The sequence below is a fragment of the Chelmon rostratus genome, chromosome 4 (genome assembly GCF_017976325.1).
Source record: "Chelmon rostratus isolate fCheRos1 chromosome 4, fCheRos1.pri, whole genome shotgun sequence".
Classification (NCBI taxonomy): Eukaryota; Metazoa; Chordata; class Actinopteri; order Chaetodontiformes; family Chaetodontidae; genus Chelmon; species Chelmon rostratus.
This window is the reverse complement of record NC_055661.1, coordinates 18,551,632-18,574,181: the sequence shown is the minus strand read 5'-3', so window position 1 is coordinate 18,574,181 and position 22,550 is coordinate 18,551,632. Positions and strand designations below refer to the sequence as shown.

The window sequence follows — 22,550 nt, the reverse complement described above, 5'->3', positions numbered from 1 at the left end:
AATGTCATGCAGCCTTCACCTTGAATCTATAAACCCAAGAACTCAGATGAGTCCAGTTACCAGACAGACAGTTTATCGCATTGTTCGCAAACGTTTTTGTTATGGAACCAAACTTGAAGAAAGATAATTTGAACTTTTCTCCACTCAGGAGAGAGCATGTAAAAATGCACAGGCAGAAGGGACAGAAGAACAACAAGGTCCCTGATGGAAAACTGGAGTTTGGACGGAAGAAGAAGCAGCTCAACATTTGTGAGAGAAGACCTGAGGAGCCCCAGCCTCCCGAAGCGCCTGTGACCAGCAACAAACCAAACAAGGATGCTGATGTTACAGCCAGGAACAAGCTGGAGGAGCACTGTGAGAAGACCCAGCAGGCTCTGATTCAGATTTCTGAGCTGGAGTTTCATCAACTCCTGGATGACAAAGATCACAAAATATCCACACTCGAGTCAGAAAAGGTGGCCTTGGTCAATGAGGTAAAGCAGCTGAAAAACCTGCTTGAACATCAAACGGCTGAGGCAAATCACAAGATGGCAGCTCTCCTGGCTGAGCTTTCACAGAAGGCACAGGCAGGAAGGGACACTGTTCTGACAATTGAAGAACTTGAGAAAGCTCTGGAAGATGAAAAAGAGAAGAGAAAGGAGACGGAGACATGCCTGGCCCAACAAATAGACGACACCTCCATACTCCCAGGTGGAGAAGGACCTGGGCATCAACACACGCCAGTGGGAGGAGGACAGGTCCCGTCTTCTGGCCCAGCACATGGAGGAGACCAGCAGGCTACAGGCAGCACTGAAGCAGGCACAGGAGGACCTAGACGACGAGAGACAACAGTGGGAGGACCAAAAGTCTTCTCTCCTGGCGGCACTAAAAACCGCCCAGCAGGATTTGGAGAAGGAGGAGGAGGAGAACACAAATTTCCACACTGGGTTGATGGAGAGACCCACAAACCTGGAGGATCAGATGGGGGATGCCCAGAGAAAACCAAAGAAATCTCTGAAGGACAGATTCCGCAAGATCTTCAAGAGGAGAAGTGGAAACACCCCCACTTCCTCTGACATCTGACCTCCTCCGCTACATCCATCCAGCCTCCATTCAAGACCCAGTCAGTCAATTTGCCATTCGTGTCATTGATGACACAAAAAACAAATAAATAAAAAAATAAAAAAATAAAAAAAATCATTTGAAATTAAATAAACTAAAATTAAACTCAAATTACACTCTGCATTGTGAAATTGTAAAAAAAAAAAAACTTTCCCTATGATCAACAATATAAAAATGTAATCCCCATCATTGTACTGAATCTAATGTTGTCACATATCAGACTTTCTGAGGATATGTTTCCCTGATACATATCAGTCAAGATAGCTGTCATGCGCTTTTCTGTGTGCACTGTTGTTTGGGCCATACTGAGTCATACCGAAACGTATGGCAAGGCCTCAAATCAATATCATTTACAAATTGGCTAAATCCTCACTAGGCTGTGCTAATGAACACAGAAACTACTATGAACTCTTTTAGATAAGATGCTGTCTGATCATTAAGGGCTTTATAGGTGAGAAGAAGGATTTGAAATTCTATTCTTGATTTTACAGGGAGCCAGTGCAGAGCGACTAACATCTGACAAAGATGATCTCTTTTCCTGCTTTTTATCACAACATGTGCTGCAGCTTTCTGGATCAGCTGGACAGTATTTAGCAAATTAATTTGGGCCACCTGATAGTAAGGAATTGCAGTAATCTAGCCTGGATGTAAAAAAAAAAAATGCATGGACTTGCTTTTCTGCATCGTTTTGAGTCAAGACATGGCTGATTTTTGCAACGTTACATAGGTGAAGAAAGGCAGTTCTTGACATTTGTTTCATGTGGGACTTCAAGGACATATCCTGATCAAAGATAACTTCCAGATTCCTTACAGTGGTGCTGGAGGCAAGTGCAATACCATCCATAGCTGCTATATCATCAAATAGTCAGTTTCCAAGGTGCTTAGGGTTCAGCATTGTACTGTAACTTCAGTTTTGTCCAAATGCAGTAAGGAAAAGTTGCAGGTCACCATTTCTTTTCAACTTCGCGGTTTGCTTTAATTTGCGCATTTGGGGGGTATACCATGGAGCTATTCTCCTGTTTTATTATCTCCTTTATTAGAGGGGCAGAACTACATGGTGCATTTACGTGGGACTGAAGTTAGCATAGGAGTTTTCTGTTGTATTGAGACATGACATTGAGTTAAACACTGATGGGTGCTACACTCGGTCGGTCCGCACCGGCTACGGGCACCTGGCTCACTACACCTAATGTGTGGGTTTCCATGGTGCGGAACCTCACCTCCAACACAGCAAATAAACTACATTTATTACATGTAACAGTATCACTAAAGGAGGCAGACGAGTAGCTAGAGAAGCTAGGAAGAGAAGCTATCGCTAGCTGCTAGGCTAAGCTAATGTAGCTAGCAGAGCAGACAACCGTGTACGCAAGTGAGATTAGCGGTCGCTAAAGATGTACATTTATGAGCGCTTGAACAGAACTAATGTTAGTTTAAATAGCGGTTAACAACCTCTGTAACAAAAGACAAAGCAATTTTAACTCGGACACGCAAAAGCAGCAGAAGCACACCGCTACGGACGCTGCAACCGGAAACAGGAAATCTTCTTCCTTGAGGTTTTGCGGCAGCTGGCATCCACGGTGTTGCAATACTGCCACCATCAGGTTTTACTCTTCATCTTTATCAATTTTAAGGGGAGATATGACAGCATCCCTCTGGAGTCGTCTGTCCAGTCCATTCGTCCTCAGAAAGCGAAATATCAATTTCCTCCCTTGCACATTGTCCCCACAGTCTAATATACATTTGCAACGTTGTCCTCCACCCGCCCTGCTTTCTGTAACTGTGTCATCATTTCTTGTCTGTCATGTATAAATGTTCTACATGATATAAAAATATGCTCAACTGTCTCAGCCTCATGACACCGATTGCAAAGGTCGATACAAAAATGTAATTCACATCTGTATCTGTACTCAACATTGTACTGAATCTAATGTTGTCACATACCAGATTTTTTGAGGATATGTTACCCTGATACATATCAGTCATAATATCTCTCATCCGCTTTTCTGTGTGCACTGTTGTTGAACTTGAAGGTGACCTGGTACACACACACACACACACAAACGTTGGTTGAATCCATGCTCACCTACCACGCTCATCTGAAATAACAATGACAAAATCTCTCAGGAATAAACTGGTGGAGATTTAATATTATGCTTCAAAACAGGGAAATCTGATACAATCAACAGTGATGATCAAAATGAAATAAAAAATACATTTTGATTGCTTTCTATCAGGCCATACTGAGTCATACCGAAATGTATGACAAGGCCTCAATTCAATATCATAACATAGACATAACATGGGATAAAAAGAAAGAAATAGCTTTAAATTTTGCTTGGAGTCTGAATTTAATTTGGCTTGTCTCTAAAGGCATTTTTGTTTGATTGAGAGGAGGATTACATTTGACTACTGCGACTACAAGATCTCAACAAAGTTTTTCACTTGATGTGCATACAGCTCCACAAATAGGTTTGTCTTTATAGATCCCTGCACCAGATTAATTTTATTTTCTTATTCATTGAAATCAACCAGATCATATTTCTACAGGCCAAATATGTAAAACAGACAATCAGACCTTGTGTATTAACCGCATGGATAACAAAGAACTCCGTTGTGAGCTCGCTACAGCATTCAGAGATATTCTCGGGCATTTTCGGGTGAAAATTGTTTATTTCTGCATTTCATCCAAATATTGCATTTAGGTCCAACCTATGTAGCTGTAAATAAGAGAATGAATGATGGTTCAAAAAAGCAGAGGTGTACAGTAGGATAAATAGATTGCCCTCTATGTGGTTGTTATCTTGAAAAAATTGGACAAAAAAAAAAAGAAAGAAAGAAGAAATTAAGTTTACAAGAAAACTGAAGTGGTGGAACATAGTCTGGATTCCAGCAGCACTTTGAAACAGCAGCAGTGTTTCACAAGTCTACTCTGGTTCCTCGTTTTCACTCTCCTCACCCTCTGACAACACAGGAGTGAACCATCAAGGTGATCCACTCTGACATCGGTGGGTTGGGAGGGAGACACGGACAGGTGATGTGCGGAACAAAAAGGGGTCACTTTGCAGACTCGGTCCTAGCTTTCCGTCCTCATCGTGGACCAGCGATCCACAAAGACAAAAATATGTAAACAATCATTTGTTCATAAACGCCTTCAGGCAACATGGAAACATTTGCAGAGGATCGTTTGCTCTCTGTCCAGATGAAATTCCCTTTAGCCTTTTAGCTCAACCTTTTTTGGCATAACGGACACTCAAATTTGTCCTTTGACAGGCAATGTCAACTGTCTCTATATTGCATATATTCCATAAATCTATCACAACTCTCCAAATCAGTGTGTTCAGATGCTATGGCTTATGTAGGGCTTCGTTTCTGGGTAACACTTGAGACACAGAACAGTGTGAAGAACCAAATCGGTGCCAAGTTAACTCCAAATGGGAACAAAACACCAAAAGGGTGAATGGAATGATTCCTAAAGATGTAAAGCCATCAAGTTCATGTCCTCAAATATTTTACACTATTGCCAGAAGGAAAAATAAACAAAAAGAGCATTGAAAATAAAAAAGAATATATATTTATATATCCATCATATGTATATCTATATATAAACAACAGTTACAACTAGTTGCAGGCAAGCGGAGAATTCCTCCTCCGCTCCTTTGAGATTCATCCGTTCCACCGTTATAAGGCTGTCAGACTCTCAGAGGGGGCAGCAGCTTTCTTTCCTCAGTCACCAGATTCCCTGAGATGTAGAGCGATTTGTTTGAATTGAACACACACCCGTTGCCCCCCCCCTCCAAAAAAAACGTTCCTGTAGGGAAACGAGTGCCGCTCTGGCTCGTTGAGTGGAGCTGATGAAGGGCGTGGTCGTGAAGCTGACGGGTGGGGTTGAGAGACGAGGCGCGTCGACCCCTCCCGCCTCCACTCTGCGCTGCCGAGTCTTCTATTGGCGGGTGGTGGGTATCGGTGGCGGTGGAAGTGAGATTGCCCAAATAAGGAGAGGAGCTTTACTAATTTTCATGTTACATCTTAGATGCTTTTCCATTTGATTTCATTCATTTCCATATTGTTATTTTACAGTCAAATGCAAAGCTGTGTACATATTCAATCATCAGTCATTCCAAGGCTTGGAAAAGAAGTGGTTTTGCAAAAGAGTTCTTATGAAGACTCTGTTGTGTGTGCATTTCTTTATGCATATGTATGTGTGTGTGTTTCAGAGTGTGCGCAGTCTTCTCAGTGCCTCTGAGAGGCTAATCTCTTTAATAGAGGCTCATCATAGACCCAGCATTCCCCATCCTCGTGGAACAGCTGCAGAAACACACAAGCAACAATAATGATCACACTCAAATATCTGACAACAACTATATTAGAGCCGATCCTAAAATAAAACAGCAAAATTATGACGTTTCTAACACTGATCTTTGTTGAACAGGCAACAATGAGGAGTGTGTGCAATCTGCTAACTTGCCAACAATTAAAACTTTATCATTCACTCCTCATTTTGTTGCATTCAGATTCAGTCATTTTACATTCAAAAACGAGAATATATATCATGCTCAATGGGTGAAAAGATGCACGTCTCAACATTTTGTGAGTGTGTAGTCTGTTATCACACAGTGTTCATGTTCTTTCCGGTTGGTGAAGAACATGCACAGACTGCCTCACCCTGGTCTCCCACTGCTGCTCGTTCTCCTTCCTCTCTCTGGCTTCGGCTCTCTGTTTCTCCTCCAGCCGGTGTTTGGCTTCTGTTGCTGCATCGATGTCTTTCAGCTTCAGGTTCAACGTCACATCTCTCCACAATCTGTTGAATTGCAGGAGTGAAAGTTAATGACTCAAAGACAGACAATATTTCTGGGTGAAGGTCCCGTGATGTGCAAGAGCGCTTCGAGACCAGTGACATTTCTCACCTTCGGGACTCGTAGTCCAGCTGGTCTTCCAGCTTTCTCACTTTCTTCTTAATGATGCCCATCTTCTTAGTGTCTATGAACACTGTGTTTTCCTGGAAACACAGAGAACACATTCATTCATTTCAGCAAAAACCTCTCCTATAATAAAGGAATACTCAAAACACTAAGACAGCAGGCCACAGTTGCAAACTGAGGTGGAGGTCATCGGGAAAGAATACTACCATGTTTGCAATTGTTTCCATTATTATAACAGAACCATCTGTTTTTCTTAAACGTGGTCGAGACATGAATCTCAAATTGAAAAAGTACTTTGAGTCTCAAACATGGTATAGACATGACATCCACCATGTCACAGTCAGCTTTCCATTCAACTAGACTGCTAGCTTGCAGTTAAAGCAAATTAGCTTTGTGTTGTTTTTGGTTTGAGTATTTGAATAATTTATTTGGATGGTCAGGTAAATTACAAAAACTTTGAAAAGTTTTCATATAGACAGTTTAGAGCTTTTTTTGTTGTGCACAGAAGCCAATTACAAATGTATGTATAGAGTTTAATGTAAGTATATGTAACTGTATCTGATGATCTGTCGATAGCACCAACAGTAACAGTGATGATGGTGATTTTCATGTGTGTGAGATTCAGCATGGCTGTGGTGGGAAGTACTTCATTAAAACCCCTCATGGTGAGATAATATTTACTCGCTACAGTCATCTGCCAAAACAGTCGTCATCAAGAAGATCTGAAGTCGTTGTTAAAAGAAAAACAAGTCATCAGGTAAGAGCTTCAAGCTTAGTTGTGAAAAGACTAAATTCAATTACAATTAACATAGTGACTTAGATAAAACCACTTTCAAGTATTTATTTTTATTGTTTAAGAAGAACCTTTCCATTTCTCTGTGATACACATACTGACAATATGCCTTTTCTCTTACTTTTGATTTGTTTAAGTGTATGGAGCTGCATTTCAGGCCTAAAAAAGGATTGATGTGTTGATGGTGCTAGCTCCTATATCTATATAGACCTGTGTTAAGTTCAAGAGCAGGTCAGATAATTTGTATTGACCCATTCACACCAGCAGGATTTATTTTCGGTGCGTGTCTCTGGCTAAACATCTGGCAGTTGTGACCAAACAAACAAAAAAAAAAAAAAAAAGGGGGAAAGGGGGGTTGGGAAGAAATAACGGAAAGACTCACTCCAGTTGCCCACTTGGCATACATCACTCCGTTCCATTCTCCTTCAATGGAGCAGTAAGACTTCTTATCATTCGGTGAACTGAAAGACAGGTAGAAAAGAATTGTGGTCTATTTCATTCAAAAGATAACAGTCTTTCATGCAAAATAAGTCCTTGAACTGTAATTTAAAATGTACGGTGAAACCATTGTCCTCTTACAAAATCTCAGCGGTGATCCTGTGCTTCTTCCCTCCGTAGAAGGGTTTGGTGTGGAACACGATGTTAGCGCTGTAGCCCGACTTGGAGCAGGAAATGTTGCATTCTCCACCCAGCTCCACCCACGGCACAGTCAGAATCGACCTGGACAGATGGGCTCAGGGTCAGTGAAGCATATATCAATGAGCAGAGAGATGGAATTCTGGGATGGCACAGACAGACACGGCAATACAATAACACACACCTGCCGTATCCGTTAGGGAAGGTGAGGATGTAATGTTCGTCGTGCTCCAGACACGAAACGCAACCTGAGACAAGACCAGCACATAAGTATTACCACATGAAGATGTGATTGAAAAGTGTGTACAAATTCTGATTTTGGGGTGTATGAAGCCGTGCTCTTGAGTACCTTGGCCAATATTGTGGACACCTATGGACATGCCCAAGAACTTAGACTTAGTCCAGATATGAGCGTTGAACTGGATCTTCTTACTTAAACACTCTGCGTAGAATGCAGAAACTACAAAAGGAAGAGAAGAAATACTCAAGAGTTTGTACAAAAATGCAAAACAAGCAATGAGCTGGTGTTTAAAAATGAGCCAAACAATTTAATTTTCAAGATTAAGATATAACACTTCAAAAAGTGATAAATAGCCTATGTTTTATTTTAAAATGACAAATGTTCTAAAAATGATCAGAGTTTCGACTCTACGTGTCAAAAGGTTTTCGCATCGATCTGTAATCGCTCAGAAGAAGAAGGTTCGACACTCACTGGGTGGGTGGTGAGAGACCTGCTCTGCCACAAAACGCACACTGTTGGCTGAGGACCATGGAACTGGACCGTCTGATACCGCCTCCTGGGTGGTGGAGAAGAGGAGTCAGACTAGACAAGGGCTGGAGTTTCTCCATGTTACAAATACACAAAATGTAAATCATTTATGTCACTATGCAAACAATATTAAAACAAAAGGTGTGGTGTCTGTCATGTGTCTACAAGGAAAGACAAAACAGAAATGTACATAAAAGTCAGTTTGAGGGAAAACCAGCAAAGTTTGTTCAATTTAGTGTTTGCAAAGGTGACTGTTCTTGCAATTCCAGTCAGGTTCATTTGTTTAACCAAATATCACATCGTGATTGGCTCGATGGGCTAAATGGCTGAGGTGACAGTTAGCTTGAATTGGGATAAACATTATTTTATGCATATGAAGTGGTAGCTTTTTCCTTTTTTCACATATTGATATGTAATCTGTCATTAACTAAATATGACGTTTAGTGGGGATGTCTAAAAGCTTTGATATGTGTAACATTAATCTGGAGATGCTATACCAGTGTTGATTCAATAACCAACTATTACGCCTAGAATCCACACTACTCTGGCATTTTAGAACCCCTAAAATGGAGACTTTTGGAAATGCTGCTTTTGTTTTGAAAACTCTGTGATGGTGAGTTTTCAAAACAACGCCAAAATAACAGTGTTGTAGTCTGGATGGGGGGAAAGTGAGACTTTTGGAAACAATGGCTGAGATGCCCACAGTTGCTTCCTGTTTGGGTCTTCTCAGTCACGATGTGTCCTTCCCTGATTCATCCCATCCCTATCACATGACCCTTTTAATGAGAAATTAAAAGACTTGCCTGTATATATCTGTGATCCTTGAATACCAGTGGCTACTTCAACATGGATAATGAATTACAGGCGTTGTGGACCTTGTCATATATGCTGTTGCTGCTGTGCAGTTAAATTTTGTTTTTTTTAATCATGCTACTGCCTCCACACACAGGAGGCAAACACTAGTGTGTGCATTCCCAGCGTATGTGAGTGTTCATGTGTTTCTAGATTATTTCTGAAACGGTGCTTAAAGTGAGCGTTTTAAAATTAAAGCATATCAGTGTGGACGTAGCCTGGGGTTGCAGAGGCATGTAGTCTCACTGTGTGTGGGGGAGGCTCCTCTGTATCGCTGGGCAGATCCCAGTGGCAGTAGAAGACTTCTCCCAGGATTGGGTTGTATGGTTTCTTGGCCACCGAACCTTTCCTCCCTGCATGGAAGGCTGACAGGTACCACTTTACCACATTTACCATGCGCTCCCGGGGCTCCGGCTGCTCAGCGATACTAGTGGAAGTCACACAAATGAGTTAAACTGCTTACTGTTTTCCCACTTTGGAATTTTGGATGGATTTAAATATCTAAATGATAAAGTATCTTGCAGCAATGAGAGAGATGACCATTACCTTACAAATAAGTCTGGATGTGCAAAGAAATCTGCGTACATTTCCAACAAAGATCTCCTTTCTAGGATGAAGGTAGGCAGGACCACCTGTGAATATAATGAAGGAGTGAAGAATGATGTTATAGTGAGTAAAAGGATAAAAGACCAATGCGGTGAGGGAAATGTAGACAGAGCAAAGAGACCAGCATGGATGGAGCCAGGCTCGTAACTGAGCATGCCGGTCAGGGGTCTTTACCTTCGTGAGGTCCATGCCCAAACGGACTTGAGAGAGAAGGTGCATGATGACGCTCTTGTGCTCCTCCACAGACTCGCCCTCACCGTCATCATCTCGGTCATCGTGGCTATCAAATGGGTCTGAGGACGATAGCATAGGACGGGTCTCACATAGCTGTAATAACATTCAGTTTCCTGCCTTTTCACGTGTAAAACATCACTTATTTTTTACCATTACCACCAGCTCAGTGTTTAATACATAAAGAGGCACAAAAAGTGTTAGAGGAAAAAGGGCTGTGACGCATTTGTGTGTGCTTTCCCTTTTTACCTGCATCTGTGGTGCCATTGGACATGGACGAGTTGAGGGACTCGGTGGTGTCTGGTCGTTTCAATGCCTTTTCTTCATTAGTGAGGGGCGAGGCAGCTGGAGGCCCTGAGGGACTGAGGGCAAGAGATAGAGGGAGTGGAGGCAGGAAGTGGGAGTGATAAGGAGAGAGAGAGAATGAGTAGGATTTCACAGGCAATTTTGTTGTGAACTTCTTTGAGTTTATCTGCTCGAAGCAGCGTTTTCCCATCTGGCCTGCTAAACGCTATAATTACGGTGTTGCTTTCAAGCTGTGAAGCAACAGATTCACTGGATGCAGTGTTGGTCGCAGGGAGGCGGGGTGATACTATACTCACTCTATGCAGTGTTTGGGAGAAGTGCTGCTCTGGTAGAACTCGTCAGCATCGTAAAACTCATCCTCGCTGGAAGAATAGGAGAAGTCTGGCACAGAGTGTGAAGGGATGGGGATGTGAGCCGGGGAGGCGACACCGCTGCTGGGGCCTGATGGGCCACTCCCTGACAGAGGAGGGGGGGAATAAGTAAATAATAAAGAAAAAAAAAACAAAAACATACAATTAAAAAAATCTTTGTGCTATATTGTTATGTCACTGCCCTCTTGCTGCATTTTCCTTTTCATTTTATGAGTCTAACTAATACAGCTTCTTTATTCATAGAGTACACAGGTCATGGTCAAATCTGCATTATGTTGTTCACCTGGAGCACTCATTTCTGAGCCTGGTCCAGCGGGCTGTGTAAAGTAGCCCTACGCTGCCTTTAATATAGTGACGGCTTCCTCTGCAGAGCATATTGACAGTGCTCTTGAGCATGCAGCCTTCCTCCTTAGTGCTCAGCGCAGCATTTTAATTCTGCTGCCTCAGCACAGAAGACAAACAGGCATGACGCTCTGCTTTCCCTTGCTTTTGTACTTTGCTTGTTCATTTACTTTATGCTCATGGATTCGGCACTGGCGGTTGGAAAAGAACAGTGATAATTAATTAATTATTAATTTGCCCTGGTTTGCATCTTGTTGATTGTAAATTAAAGGATCTAGCAGGCTCTATGCAGTGTGAAATATTAGCTGCAAAATAAAATTTTGTATCCGTTTAATATTCAGAGTATTAAATTTTTCTTGTCATCATTAAGAATAATTAATTCACATCAATTACCAGAACGACAAATGATCTTGCCTCATAGTTGCATAGCTCCCTGTGCTGTGATATAATTGGCCGCAAGAGTGGAGTGAACTTTCACCTGTGCTGTTGGGAGTTGGGGTCTGCAGACTGCCCATCACCGTGACGACGGGACCGACAGGTAACGTGGAGGGTCGTTGGTCTGATTTACACACCTGAGAAGCGTCTTTAGAAAAAGAAGAGAAAGTAGATGAATTAGCACGGAAGCCTCAAAATTAAGCCAAATCACATTTAAACAGCGTCACAGGAGGCTGAGAAAATGATGTGAGACACTGCAGACAGAGGCTTCAGCTGTGAGGGGGATTACACAGTCCATGAAGAGACTGAAATTAGAATGGCCTACTTTGCATGGTTCATTTCCACAGCATTTTTAAACAGTCTAGTCACAGTCAGCTGACCAAAACAGGCACTTTTTTTGTCAAATCTTCGTCATGCGATTACATTTAGTCGTTTATTTACTGCCTAAAACTACTGAAAATATAATTACACTGAAGGAGTGGAGGAATCTGCTTCAACACAGAACAACATTATTAAATTCACGTTCAAAGAGAATTATGTCTCGAAAATGAAATATAATCACATAAAAATATGTAATAACCATAATTGATGTCATGCCACTGGACTACCGTCTTTAATACCACAGTGTAATATTAGAATATCAAATGTTGTTGAGTGTCAATGTTAACTTATTATGGTGTTCATAAAGTTTTCAAAAAAAGAAAAAGCATTTGTGAGCAAACACTTCTGTTTCTGTGACAACACTGAATCCATCAGCTGGAGGAGGTAAAGGTGTGTGAACAACAGGGGGAGCTGTTGTCAACCTCTTTGGATCCAGTGTGTGAGGCACGTGACTGCAAGTGTCAAAACACGCCTAAGAACTGGTCAGAAGGTCAGTACCTGTGGGTAGTGTGGTCTGTGTTGGCATCGTGGTGTTGTCTACAGGAGTGTTCAGAGGGGGCTGGTAGATCCCATCCACTGGGTTGATGGTACTCTGAAGGAAACAAACAAAGGCGACATTGCCATTAACAATAAAAACAAACACATTTGCTGCAACAATAGCCCACCCACGCCACTGCCTGCTTACTCATTTAAAATGTTGTTTCACAGACAACAAACCTTGAGATTAAAGTCCAATATTGCACAAGAGAATTTAGCCCCAGTCTTGGCCTATAGCCCCAATTCCAAAGAAGTTGGGACACTGTGTGAAACATTAATAAAACAGAATGTGATCATTTGCTAATCCTTTTCTGACATGTGCTCAACTAAAAACAGCACAAAGAAGACATATTCAATGTTTTACCTCATCAACATCATTGACTTTTGTAAATATAACAACATGTTTCGAACAAGTCTGGACAGGAGCAACAACAGACCGGGAAAGTTGTGGAACGCTTCAACAACACCTGTTTGGATCATTCCACAGGTAAACAGGTTGATTGGTAACAGGTGATAGTATCCTGATTGGCTATGAAAGAAGCATCCTGGAAAGGCTCAGTCGTTCACAAGCAAGAATGGAGCGAGGTTTACCACTTTTTGAACACATGATTGTATAAAGGATGCTTTCACATGGGCTCAGGAACACTTTGTAAAACTGTGGTTGATAAACACATTCTGTTTGGAAATGATTGCATTCTGTTTTGATTTGAGTTTTACCCAGCATCCCAACTTTTTCTGGAACTGTGGTTGCATAAACTGTCTACAATCATACAGAAAAACATCAACGTTTTTGGATTATCCAGGTATAACTAACGACATCTATGACCAAACGTGTTAACCAGCATGAAACACCATTTCCTTCAACATCCAAGACAGATGTCTATAGAAGCTCTCATTCTATTATCAGGCACTGACTTCACAGCCCGTGTATAGATCAGCTTAATGGGATACCTACTCCATAACAAGAACCGTGAAATAAAATATCCACCACCCAGATCAATTTCCTTTCACTCCATTTCCTGGAAAGAGTGATGTTTCCAGGTTTCATTAATCTAATCAATATGAAGCTAACGACACTGTATGTAAGTCCAAACACCGGCAGTAGCTTTACATAATAACTAACAGCGCCTGTTGAACTAACTAAAAAAGGAGTTAATTAACTCCACTGGGCTGCAGACCAAATCTGAAACATGTTTTAACTCTCCGGCTTGTGATTTCCCTGCGGTAAAACCCTGTAGGGACATTCTTATCTGCAGTGGCCTGCCCTCGTCAGCGCCACCTCAACATCACGTGACCGTGCATTTGAATACAGGCACAAAACACGCACGAACGCGCACAGCATAGCAGCCTGTTGGCTCAGTCTAATGAGGTCACTGGCTCCGATGGCCCAACTGACAGAGACACTGACAACAACACAAGCTAAAGCAAAACCATATCGACCTTTTATTCCCCAACAACGTACCCTCAGGGCTCTTGGAGGCACTGAAATTAGATCCAGTCAATGTGATGTGTAACACCCTATTACTCAAACTTGACCTGTACTCTGTGATTTTCACAGTTTTTTTTTTCAAGGCAAGTTTTGATCAAGTCATTTGAGATCAACAGGAACAGGCTCGGTGAGTCAGAACATGAACCGACACAAGGCTGTAAGGGTGAAAAAAAAAAAAAAAAAGTAGCTGGTCTAAAGTTGGATGACACTAGAATACCACAATGTAAACAACAGGCCTGCACGATCCCAGAATGCAACACTGAGCATGTTACATAAAAGATAATGACTACAGAGAAGAAGAGCTGTGTTGTGAAATCATGTTAGTTTCTCTGAGTGGGGAATTTTCGTCTAAATAAAACTCAACCAACTTGGAAATTACGCTTTGGTTTTCTAGATATGTGCCACCAAAAATTATAATGTCAACAAAAGACAACTAATGATCAGTGGTAGAAAATGTCATGCAGAGGGGCTTCGTCTGACATCACATTTCTCCCTCTTATGCTCAAGCTTTCTGCCTCTGTTCATTCCTTCTACCTCCCCGCTGCACTGCCCAATGCTTGCCTGGTCCACGTGCCTCCATGAAAGTAAGGCGAGGGCGACTAATTATAGCCAATTACAGAAATACTGGTCTGTCATGGTGGGACCTTGCACGCAGGAGCTAAAGCGAATGCAGGTGGAGGGAACAGAGTTACAGCTAAAAACGGCTGTGAGTGCAGTGTCATGATCGATATACATTTTTCTTGTCTTGAACGTGATATTAATGCAGCAGGTAGCTCAAGAAGCAGAGCAAACCTAAACCAATCATAGCACATAAATTATTTTCACGGATAAATACTGAACAGGCTTCTGGTGTGCTCAGAGCAAATGATTCCTGCACTTTATGGTGCAGTGCTTGGACAACGAACATGCTGTTTGTTTTTCTGCAGTGCATTTATCATTCACTCCACATTATGGGCATACAGGCAACGTGTCAGGCCTTCTAAAGCTGCAACGATATCTCCGGCACAAAGCTTATCGCATATAAAAACGTGCAGTTAGATGTGTAGACGGAGCTTATGCTGCTCTATTTATACTACATAATACTGTACTTAATGACTGCAAGATTAAGTCAGCTATAAGAGTAATGCAGGCCAACAGCATGAGCTGCACGGCCCATGTGGGCTTCTTGCTTCGAGGACCACACTGGAGGTTTTCTTGTTAGTCCATTACCAACACACAGTTCACATTACATTACCTACCATTTTCCAAAGCACGCTGAAAGTTTTTAGATTGATTTTTTACCTTGCAGGGTTTTGTTCATTGTCGGGTGGTCTAAGCTCTCAGTACATTTGCCCTTCAGTCCTTACTTTCCTGTATCATCCATTTTCCAGTCCACCTCCCTCCCCCTTTCCTTTCTTTCCTCTCTATCCCACCACTTCTCCACTCTTTGCACTGGTATAAAAATCTACTTGTTCCAAAACTATAGAGCGATATGTAACCCTTCCCAGTTTAGAGAATATGTAAGATAAAATGTTTTTTGTTGCACCAGGTTGCCTGATAATGCCGATGCGAGCCAGAACTGTTCAGAAAAAATTCCTAGGATGCTTCACCGTCTGACCGAGAATTGGCAGCTGCAAGCGCTGCATTTTACAAGCTGTGCTGTCTGGAAGTCAAACAACTGCAAACATGGACGTGTGTGAAAAGGTTAATGTATGTTTGGTGGTTGTTTGTTCCACTGTTACTGCTTGGCAGCCACTTTCTGACCACAGATGTCAGAGTTTCCTTAAACAAGAGAAGTCCTTGCTTATAACTGCATTCCCACATGACTGAAATGTCATTTAAAATAGAGAAGACTCCATGTTTACTGTGATGGAATCTAATCAATCATTACAATTATCAATCTAACACATGATTTAATACTTCAAGTTGATATTCAAAACATACTGAAAGCAATGGAAACCAATGGCTCCCTGTAAGTTTAGAAATCAATTGAAAAACTGCCAGTAAGTGCTTTGGAAAATAATTGTCGAGTCATCTAAAGTACATGTGATTTGTAGATAGAACATGAAAAACTCCCGACATGGCCGTTGACATGAAGACAGAACACCTGCAAAGCCAGCAAAGTGCTCTTTAGTGCTCGATGGTTCAATAAGCAGGCAGTGTGCACACAATAAATCAATGGTGAATTAGTTGACTCTAATTAGTGGGTGAGGTGAAGTGCAACATTCTCTCATATAAAGGCATGCAAACACATATGTTTAGTATAATCTACGTACACATACATATTCTGCGACAATGTGCATTTTCTGACAAACGTTTGCACACACACATACACATTTTGTATCTTGATGAAGAAAAGAATAGTTCCCAACCACTGCTGGAAGAATATCAATCGGGAAATTATCAACTTAATCAACAGGATAGTGGTGGCAGACATGAGGGAAAGAGCTAGAGGAAGACCTTATCTCCAAATTAGACGGCATGCACTACAGAGATCTGATTCATCTGATTTTCTACAGTGGAGAGTAAATTAAGCAAGAAAAGAAAGTTAGCAGTTTGTTTGATTTTAATTTTTGTCATGGACGGAGAATGTCAAACTTACTATAAGTCCGTTTGCGTGTTGCTGTTCGTTACTTTGGTCCTTAAAATTTTGAGAAGACAATGTTAGACTACTTGTGTAGGAAGGTTCAAGAGTCATTTCATAAAGCATCCTGAGCATCTGCGGTGTAGAAAGCAATGAGATCCATCCCGCTCATCACATGAAGCTTCAAAATATTCACCAGATTGCCACATGCAGTAATCCTTTCATCACATGGTAAAACCCTCATTTGTGTCAGGATCAATAAGAACAAGATTGCTCAGTCTGTAAAAGTAGTCGATGTTTCCTCAAATCTTATTTGTGAGTAAAAGTGTTCTGAGTTTAAAAAAAGTGTCACCTAACAAACACATGAAGCAGCAATGATTGCTCCACTTCCTTTACAAACAGCTGAATGGAACATGTGATGAAAGGAGTACTGGGCTACACCCTCATTAACCACCGGCCCAGATAGCAACTGTAAGCAGGGAACTACCCCAGAGACACAGCAACAGGTAACAGGTGATGTGGACTCTCAAGAACAGTGATTATGGTGATGTTGTGGCAGACCAAACTCCAGAGAGAGGAGACAAACTGTGCTGGGATTGTGTTTACCTTGGCAATTTGCAGCAGTACAATACAGTGCTTGATGGACTCTACCATGCTCTGAAAGAAAAAGACAAAAGGACTTCAACAACTAGGAACTCAACTCAAACACAGGAAGGAAAATGTGTTAAGTTCTGACTTACACAAGTCGTCTCTTTCAAATTTTCGATTTTCTGAAAAAAAGAAAACAGGCTGTAAAATACAACAGCAATGTTCAAATGTTCAAAATCTGAAGCGCTAATGCAACTGGTTGAACAGGAAATAAAGCTGCTGGGAAACACAATATAATGTGATGAAGTCAAATTTTACTGCAACAGCTTTTTACTTCATTGGAAATCTTCAAGACTTGTTTCCCACGCTGAGGAGATTGGTGAAGTCAGAGTGACAAACAATTCAAAGTGACCAAAAGCCAGCATTAATCTCAGGGAGGAAGTGAATCACACAGCTGCTGGAAAACAACTGAGACACCCTGAAACTGAACTGCTTCCTCCACTGACACAACACACCTCTACTAGTTAATTTACCTAAAAATAAGATTTTAAGAGTCAAACAAAAATCTACTATCTAAAATGCAACTTTAATGTTAACACCAAGGCAATTACTATCTATTCTAAAAGTATGTTGATTGTAATAATAGTCCAGCAATTAACTTTGTGTTTACTTTCTTAATATACAAACATGGCCTCCTGTTCATAAGCTACTGCTGAAACCCTCAATGTGAAATATCTAGCTGAAGAGCTAACTTTGGGAGTCTGTTAGAGTCGCAACTATTATTATAATCAGCGACTATTTTGATTATCACTTAATCATTTCAGTTATTTATTGAGCATGTATGCCAAACCTTTTCTGGCTTCAGCTTCTCAAACGTGCTTTTTTGCTGCTTTTCTCTCTTTATATCATTTTCAGCTGATCACCTTTCAGTTTAATTAAAGCAACAGGACAAAACAAGACATCTGAAGAGCTCTGGGAAATTACAATAGCCATTTTTCACTATGTTGTGACACTGTGCACACAGAAATTGATTATTTGAGAATGTAATCTGAATACTAATTGATAATGAAAGTCAGAATTAGTTGCAGCTGTACGGTCTGCACAGTCTCTGATCAGAAGTCTGGCCTGTCAGTCAGTCAGTCGAGGACAATCATTGGTGTAGCTGAACATTTTGGCTATATAAGTTTCAGTGGGTCTGTGTCAAATAATTATGTACACTGTCACAGTAATATATCATACTGTATGCATAAATTAATGAAATTCTGAATTATGATAAAGAATTATTTAGCTTGCATTTCAAATATAAAGTGAAATTCTTAAATCACATTCTCAATACAAATGCTGACATGTAAGTCATAATGTATGTTTATCTTTGAAACGGTGCAATAACCCTTAAAAATATTCTGGCAGCTTCAAACTGACTAGTGACAGACATCAAATGTCTGCACCACACTGGCAGCTATCATTTTTCCTTCCCAGGCGCTGTGTATGAGCTTGCTTCCCCTGCTGTTAGCCTCGGCCCTAATGACGGTGAGGATGGCCGACACACAAGGACAGAGCAGCGCTGCTGGTACTTACTCTGCGTGATTCATCGTCTTTGCAGTCCTTGATCTTCTCATCAAACAGCTGTGTGAGAGCGACAGAGAACAAGAGACAGAAAGGACGAAGAGGGGCGGAATATGAGCTAAGAAGGGTACACTGTCAGGTGAGAACTGAAATGATCAGATCTGTACGGATGATGTTGCTCGAGATAATGTGGTGGCAAGTCGGAAACTCTTCTCACCAAGGAAGGACACTTGCAGTCATTTGATTTCGAGACAACGTGCTACTGCCTCTTTAAATACGTGGTTTTCTGCTTCATCACTGTGCTACCACAAATCTTATTTTTAATAACTTCTGCTTTGTTAAAGAGGAGAGTGAGATCAGCAAAAAGAAGAGACAAAATAAGGGCATGGTCATGACACAGTTTCAAATGCCGTCTGATAAATCTACAGATTTTAAAATTAAATTCAGGTTGCAATGAGGAATACATTTTTGACTTGTGTGACAGTTCCTTCAACTGGACTATATTACCTCTGGATGGTGAGTCAAATCAGTGAAACTGAGTGGCAGAAAAATCCTACATTTCTCAAATCTACATGAAAGTGTAAAATATTCTTGATGAAATGATGTTGTTGGGTAGGTGTTGCTCCATTGAGTCCTACCTTTAGCTGGTCAATCAGAATCTGCAGGTAGGCGTCAGCTTCAGCTAGCTTCTTATCAAAGTCTTGAACACTCGGAACAAATCCCGTCTCAGCCTCCTGATGATGGAGAAACAAACACAGCTAAGCATTAGTGCAGCCCTAACCCAATCCATGTCAAACGCCGTGCAAGTGTTTGCATGGTCGAAGTAAAATACACAGCCACGACCAATAATATAAGCCGTGTATTCACATATTTTCCATTCATAAAAAAAGACCTCTCTCTGTCACCTCCTGGCCAGGTGAGCTTTGTAAACTGTTACACAAAATGGTGGACAGAAACATCAACAGTTCAGGAGAATCTTCCAGCAGCGTACTGTACTGGGGGAGATATGAGCACTATTGTTTAAAGGCTAGGCTACATAAAAGGCCAGCAGGTCCGTCTGCCTGCCTGACTGGAGGCCAGCGAATTTCAGGCTTCAACAAAACTGAATCAAGGAACTCCACGCTTGAGAGAGTTTAGCTAGTGACAGGCAAGCATGTGTGTAAATGGGCAGAGGTGCACTTAGATTCATTGTTTCTTAATTAGCTTACCTCTATAGCCCCATCAGAATCAGACACACAGACTCCACGCACACAGAAACTCGGGCACAGACAATTTCATTACATAATATCCATTAAAAGGTAATTACTAGACTATTGGCAGGACAGCCGTGACCAGGCATCTGTCTCTATCTGTCTGAGCTCAAGCAAGCAAGGACAATCCAGCTGGCTGCGACACAAAACCAAAAAACAGGAAAATGAGCAGATAAATGTACAAACAGACGAGACTTCCTTTAACCACTGTGCATTTAATGCTGGAGCCTATCAACAGCGAGGGCACTCAGCACCAATGACAACACAATCACCCTCTACGTCAAGTCAGACGAATCAGACTAACACGCCGTGTGTCAGTGCAATTCACTGCTACACAGCAGCTGCTCTGATATGTAACAACACCTCTTACATGAAAACTACAGTGACAAAAAGAAGGCAGTTAGTAAATCAAGCCCTTATCAAACCATGGTGGGTGCTACTGCTGCTTTGGATTTGCTGCGTCGTACAGTCCTGGTGCGTCCTGAGTCTGCGGGGCCTTTTCTTCCTGCTACGGACGATCTCACGGGAACGTGAAGAAAAGCCATTAACAGCCAAACGCTGAACACTATTGGCAGCTGCCCTGGCCTTAGACCTGAAGTATAAACTGTAAAAACATACTAGCTTTACAGAGAACAAAGTCTGAGTTAACTCCGCAGCCATGAAGCCTGCAGTTAACGAGCCAAACTTCCTCAAAAGGATCAAAGGTGCGTTCACTGTTACTGCAAAACATAGCTGGCCACATGAAGGCCTGAGCAAAAATCAAAAGCAATTTCGATTCAGATGTGAATGTCTAGGTACTGTATCAATGTGTGTTTACATGCTTGTGTGTGTGTGATTGGCAGAGTGCAATCAACTTGCCCTGTCTGCTTACTCACACTACACTGGAAAATCACTCCAGTTTATTGAGAAAAGAGTTGCTATCTTTCATTTTTACTAGAAGCTGCAAAAAAAATAAAATAAATTCAGATGAATAGGAAAACATCTGCAGGTGCTTATGTAAATAAAGGGTGTGGACTACCTTTGCTAATATTATAATCTTTAAAACGTCAAATTTAACAGTGAAGTGTTGCCATTTATTTTGCCATTCAACCCCTCGACATAAGATAGATAGATATACCTTATTTATCCCAAGCTGGGAAATTGCAGAATATAACATAAATAACAAAACGAAATAACATAAACATCTTTCAACATAAAGCAACTGTTAAAAAAATAACTAAATTAATAATACTGGTGTTAAAACACTAAGAGTTGAATTACAACCTTATATGCACCTAAAAGGCTGTATTTACTACAGGGGTTGCATATTCAACTGCATTCACTTATAAAGGTGTTATACCATAAATTACAACTGGCCATGTTTACATTATAGGCCTGAATACACAACTGAAACAACATTAGAGCAGGACAATGAAGCTGACATGGTGAAAAATAAAACAGGACAGAAAAATAAGACAGAGCCGTTATTATTACACAGCGAACAATAACTCATGTTTTGTCAACACACATAATGGAGGGGAAGTGTTTTTTTACAGACAGAGCAGATAAGTGTGGAAGCCAAAAGTCAGATGCAGGTGGCTGGTTTTATAAACAGCCTCTGTACCAACGCGTCATGGTGCTCACTTCGTCACTGTTCCTGAAATATTCCCAGACGTCTGCGCCTCCACTCCCACTCATTCCCACCACATAGGCCGTACGTCTGTGTGTGTGCGTGTGCGTGTGACTGTGACATAGTGGGAATATTTTAGAACAGCCTGCAAAGTCTCACACATAAACACTTACAAAACCCACCCAACCACCCCGGACTCTACAAACAACACTGCCCTCACACCCTGCCCCCTCCCATTTCTATTTGTCTTTTCACGCAGTGTGACCCACTTTAAATTGCTGCTGCCCCGGCAGCGCACTGCAGCCATTAAAGTTCTCCTTGCTATGGTGCAGTGGCGTTTGCAGTTGTGTGTGTGTTTACTTACTGGGTAGCTCGCTCCAATGGACATGCTGCGTTAAACCTTGTACATCTCTCCCACCAGGCTACTCAGCCTGACACAAGATCGTTTTCTCTTTCTCTTTCTCTGCCTCCGTTAGTCTGTTTTGATTCCCTACAGCAACAAACCACCAGCTCTGGTGAAGTTAGCGTTCTTTCTCCCTCCTCCCTCCTCCAAACAGAAACAGAAAACAATCTCCTCTGCTTGCCCTCCACTGCAGTCTGCCAATATAAACCACAGCAGCCTTCAGACTGTGAGTTAGAAGTGCAGCCAGTCTGGCTACAGTATATCCTTCAGCAGCAGTTATCAGCTGAGCTTTTGGTATGAAGGCAGACAGAGCTGAGTTAATCCAGGACCCTCCCCTGGCAGGAAAGGCACACTTCCTCTCACGCAGGCAGCAGAGAAAACACACAAAGCAGCAGCAAGTGCTGACAGGGACAAGCATTAACAGCCACTCTGATTGGCTGAGGCAGCAGAGGCAGCAGAGGCAGCAGAGGCAGATGTTTGGTTCATCAAGCAAGCGCATCTCAGATTGGCTACTGCTGGGTCACATGATGCTGTGAGACAGCAGCAAGCTACCGCTGCACAAGTGTGTGTATGTGTGTGCGGGCCGAGCAAGCAGGCACACGTAGCACATCAGAAGGATTTGACACAGAGGGAGGGGAGGCAGAAAAAGGAAGGAGGGAGGCTTAGCAAATAAAAGGTTGGCCATAAGGGTGAAAAGAAGGAGGAGGTGGGTGGAAAGAGCTATATGTAGATGATGATGGGGTGGGGGTGGGGGGCAAGGAGGAGGAAGGTTTGGTTCAGGGGAGGAGAGCAGGAAATAAGGT

The 22,550-nt window shown here is 41.8% G+C and overlaps 1 protein-coding gene across 4 annotated transcripts in view; it reads right to left on the bottom strand.

The window, feature by feature from the left end:
- Positions 1–3,221: 3,221 nt before the first annotated feature.
- The window catches only part of osbpl9 (oxysterol binding protein-like 9), a 32,199-nt gene continuing 12,870 nt past the window's right edge, over positions 3,222–22,550 (bottom strand). The window contains exons 1-21 of one of the 4 annotated variants that reach the window (XM_041935376.1): positions 21,709–22,093; positions 19,124–19,219; positions 18,498–18,545; positions 17,072–17,101; positions 16,938–16,988; positions 16,350–16,388; positions 12,241–12,334; positions 11,405–11,509; positions 10,510–10,669; positions 10,157–10,269; positions 9,851–9,969; positions 9,617–9,702; positions 9,317–9,497; positions 8,162–8,246; positions 7,799–7,909; positions 7,634–7,697; positions 7,393–7,533; positions 7,196–7,274; positions 6,006–6,097; positions 5,764–5,899; positions 3,222–5,406 (exon numbers count right to left, since the gene is read on the bottom strand). In XM_041935376.1, the coding sequence (XP_041791310.1) occupies positions 5,332–5,406; positions 5,764–5,899; positions 6,006–6,097; positions 7,196–7,274; positions 7,393–7,533; positions 7,634–7,697; positions 7,799–7,909; positions 8,162–8,246; positions 9,317–9,497; positions 9,617–9,702; positions 9,851–9,969; positions 10,157–10,269; positions 10,510–10,669; positions 11,405–11,509; positions 12,241–12,334; positions 16,350–16,388; positions 16,938–16,988; positions 17,072–17,101; positions 18,498–18,545; positions 19,124–19,219; positions 21,709–21,732 (1,929 nt within the window). In that variant the 5' untranslated portion in view covers positions 21,733–22,093 and the 3' untranslated portion in view covers positions 3,222–5,331. Of the gene's footprint in view, positions 5,407–5,763; positions 5,900–6,005; positions 6,098–7,195; positions 7,275–7,392; positions 7,534–7,633; positions 7,698–7,798; positions 7,910–8,161; positions 8,247–9,316; positions 9,498–9,616; positions 9,703–9,850; positions 9,970–10,156; positions 10,270–10,509; positions 10,670–11,404; positions 11,510–12,240; positions 12,335–16,349; positions 16,389–16,937; positions 16,989–17,071; positions 17,102–18,497; positions 18,546–19,123; positions 19,220–20,160; positions 20,369–21,708; positions 22,094–22,550 lie in introns of those variants that run through there. The other 3 variants (XM_041935375.1, XM_041935373.1, XM_041935374.1) reach the window with 3 other exon arrangements.